Source organism: Drosophila busckii, unplaced genomic scaffold, assembly GCF_011750605.1.
Source record: "Drosophila busckii strain San Diego stock center, stock number 13000-0081.31 unplaced genomic scaffold, ASM1175060v1 chrUn_01, whole genome shotgun sequence".
Taxonomy (NCBI): domain Eukaryota; kingdom Metazoa; phylum Arthropoda; class Insecta; order Diptera; family Drosophilidae; genus Drosophila; species Drosophila busckii.
Window position 1 is genome coordinate 373,635 of NW_022872717.1, and position 3,176 is coordinate 376,810.

At 34.5% G+C, this 3,176-nt stretch overlaps 1 protein-coding gene across 1 annotated transcript; it reads left to right on the forward strand.

The window, feature by feature from the left end:
* Window positions 1-1,252, forward strand: LOC108603310 (acylphosphatase-2). The gene is made up of 4 exons (XM_017991997.1): window positions 1-98; window positions 208-353; window positions 625-751; window positions 808-1,252. The coding sequence occupies exons 2-4, from the start codon at window positions 290-292 to the stop codon at window positions 920-922; spliced, it is 306 nt and encodes a 101-aa protein (XP_017847486.1). The 5' UTR covers window positions 1-98; window positions 208-289; the 3' UTR covers window positions 923-1,252.
* The last annotated feature ends 1,924 nt before the right edge of the window (window positions 1,253-3,176 follow it).

Consider the following 3,176-nt stretch of genomic DNA (forward strand, 5'->3'; position numbering starts at 1 on the left):
TAGATACGTAAATACAAAATCGAAAGCGCAAAATAGAAAACAATTGATATCGAGAGCAAGGCACGAAACATTGGCATTTCAGTTTGATATTGTCGACGGTTTGTTAAAAATAAAATAAGTTATTCTATAATAGAATTTCATACAAATTAATATTGCGATGCAATTTTTATTATAAGGCTTACAAGCTAAAAAAATTTGTATTCACAGCCATACTTCATTATTTGACTTTCACGTGGAAAATAACTTTATATAATCACGAAGGAAAATAAGCAAAGAAAATAGGACAGAAATGGGGATCCCAGATATACGTCAGCTGATCACAGTGGAATTCGAGGTCTATGGACATGTGCAAGGTGGAGTTTACAATGATAGTTGTAATTGAACATACGTACATATGTGCAAGTGTAAGCGTAGATATGAATATGCATACATGTATAAGTATGTTTGTTTTTATCTACGCCCTGAGTATCATTATTTACTAAAAATAACCGCTACACATTAGCTTTTAATATGATGTCTTTGACTTAATTTCACGTTCAGTTGAATTTTGAGTAAGAAAATAAGAAACAGTCGAATATACGCCCGTATAATCAAAAAGCATACAAATGCTTGTTCAATCCACAGGTTTAAATTTCACCAAAGACACTCGTGATCGTTGCAGCAAAGCCGGAATCACAGGTTGGGTCAAAAACAGCAAGCGAGGAACAATAGTCGGGAAAATGCAGGGACCTAAAGATGAAGTAGACAAAATGTACGTATGTTTCAACATAGTATGCGATTGACTGCATATTGGTATATTATCTTCAGGATTGCTTGGCTGTCCAGTGAAGGGTCGCCAGGCTGTCAGATTGAGCGATGCGAGCTGCATAATCAAAGCAATTTAAATCGCCTGGATTATAAGGAATTTGCAATTCGGTTTTAGAGTTTTTACAATTATGCAAGCAATCTGTAGTTATTCTGTTTGTTGTATGCGTTTTTTATATAGGTTTGTAAATACATAATTCATAATCTTTGACTCTAATTTAAAATTCACGTGACAAATTCAATATCAACTAAAATTATCTAAAATCTAGATGGCCTCTGTCTGATTCAAGATGATTTTGAACTTTAGCAGTGAATGCCATCGTGCTGAAGATTTTCTTAGAGATTGTATTTAACTAGAAATCATTAATTGAAACATACATATACATTAGAGAAATAGCCTCTCCTGAGCAGTAGTACCTTTTATGCATTATATATCTTAAATTGCAAAGCAAAAAAAATTAATAAATAAATAATTAGTTCAAGTGTTATTTGAAAATAAGCTCGTAAAGAGCTCTGTGTCACCTAAAATTTTAGGATTTGAGAAAAATAATATAAATGCGTACTGCTTGGGAATTAGAAGTACACCTACATACATACATATGTACATTGTGCTCAATCGACTTAGATTGTCCTGCTGAGAATATATGTGAGCTTAACTCATCAAGTTGAGCGCGAATCAGGGATACTTTCCTTAAGATTAGAGTTCCCAGCTACTTGCTGGATATCATATCGAGCAGATAGTGTGTTGGAGGACGAAATGGTCGCAGACCCAGGCGGTACCAAGTGACAGCCGATAATCCACAGGGATCAGTCTGAGGACCTCTCTTGTGGAACATATTATATATGACGGCATTCTCAAGGTTGGACGAGTAGCCAAAGAAATCAGAAAAGTAGAGGAAACTGCAAATGCGGCAATTGAAGTCATCGCGAACTGAATGGATACAGCTGGACTCGACTTTGCAGGAAAGCCGGAAACAGGTGGAATTTATGAGCGTAAAAGTAGGAGGCGCTCAAGTCACAGCTATCTATCAAATACCTTTATGTTATAATAAGAAACAGGCTTAGCTTCCACTCACATATAGAGTATGTGAGTAAGTTCCGGATAGTAGGATTTTTTGGAACATACATACATATAGCAACTAAGCATGGCTAAGCATTGGCTGAGTTATAAAATGAACAACATATTTTAAGTAGCTTCGAAAATTTAAGTTTTCTACATATGTACATATATAGCAACATAAACGTCGATGCTGACGCAGTAATGAGAACTTTTTGTGACGGATTAACGGCTGTATGTATGGGTGGCCGGCCAAACAACAACAACGACAACGCGCAATTCACTTTCTAATGATGCACGTTAAAAAATAAAAAAACTAAACTCATAAAAACCAAAATTTGTGCCCACTGTGTGGCCACTCGATGGCAATTCGGTAGTGGTGATAGTTTTCCTTCTCTAATTTAATATATGAACTCGAACAAACTCTAATTCATTTCTTATATAGCTATATGGTAAATAACTAAACTAAAATGCTACTAGAATACGCCAGATGCAATTCACAAAACTCTAAATGTCTATATATATTTTAAAAATAGACTTGGTATAAATTAACAAATTAATAAAACTAAGGCACGAAACTAATAAAACAGATTCAAATTGATACTGTTTTCAGCTTTAAAATATCCCAACTCTATAATTTCCTTATGTGCCGTTGATAAGCAATAACACCTGATATCCTTTAAAATAATCCAGCTTTAGCTAGCGAGCACACCGAAAAACGCCTCAGTTTACACAGCCAACTTGCTAATTCTACTACTTTTACTAAAGAGCCAATCAAATACGCACTCACGCTCACATACACACACAGCATCGACGCTGGCCCTCTACTCTATTTGTAGTAAATACTATTCTATAATTATAAACAGTTTGATTATAACTACTTTTTCTCGGGATGAATTGATCAACGATCCTATTTTGTCTGTCTTTAATGTCTTCAATGTCAGTAGATATAAGCCTCCTAAAAATTAATCTTACATTAATTTTTTTCTTGAAATATTTTGAAGTATTTTCAACAAGCTTTGGAGATGCTCTAACGCTTAGATTTATATCTCGATATCTCTTGCTGGCGGAAAGAAAACATATTTTAGCTTTTACAAATATATAATGTAGTAATAAATTTGTTGCACATTGAGCTAGCTTAACAGTATAAGTAAAATATTAAAAAGCAAATGGGCCAATTTGTCAGTGGTGCCACAAAAATCACTTCAGATTAAATCTCACTTTTAGCTATATTAAAGGCGAATCTTCGAACCGTTACAATACTTACGCTGAACCAGTCAGCTTTGAATCTGCTGGTGTCCAATGCTGTCACCTA

Coding starts and splice junctions, on each gene's coding strand:
- LOC108603310 (XM_017991997.1), top strand. CDS start 290: ATGGGGATCCCAGATATACGTCAGCTGATCACAGTGGAATTCGAGGTC. Junction 354..624: donor GGTCTATGGACATGTGCAAG/GTGGAGTTTACA, acceptor TTCAATCCACAG/GTTTAAATTTCACCAAAGAC. Junction 752..807: donor AAAGATGAAGTAGACAAAAT/GTACGTATGTTT, acceptor TATTATCTTCAG/GATTGCTTGGCTGTCCAGTG.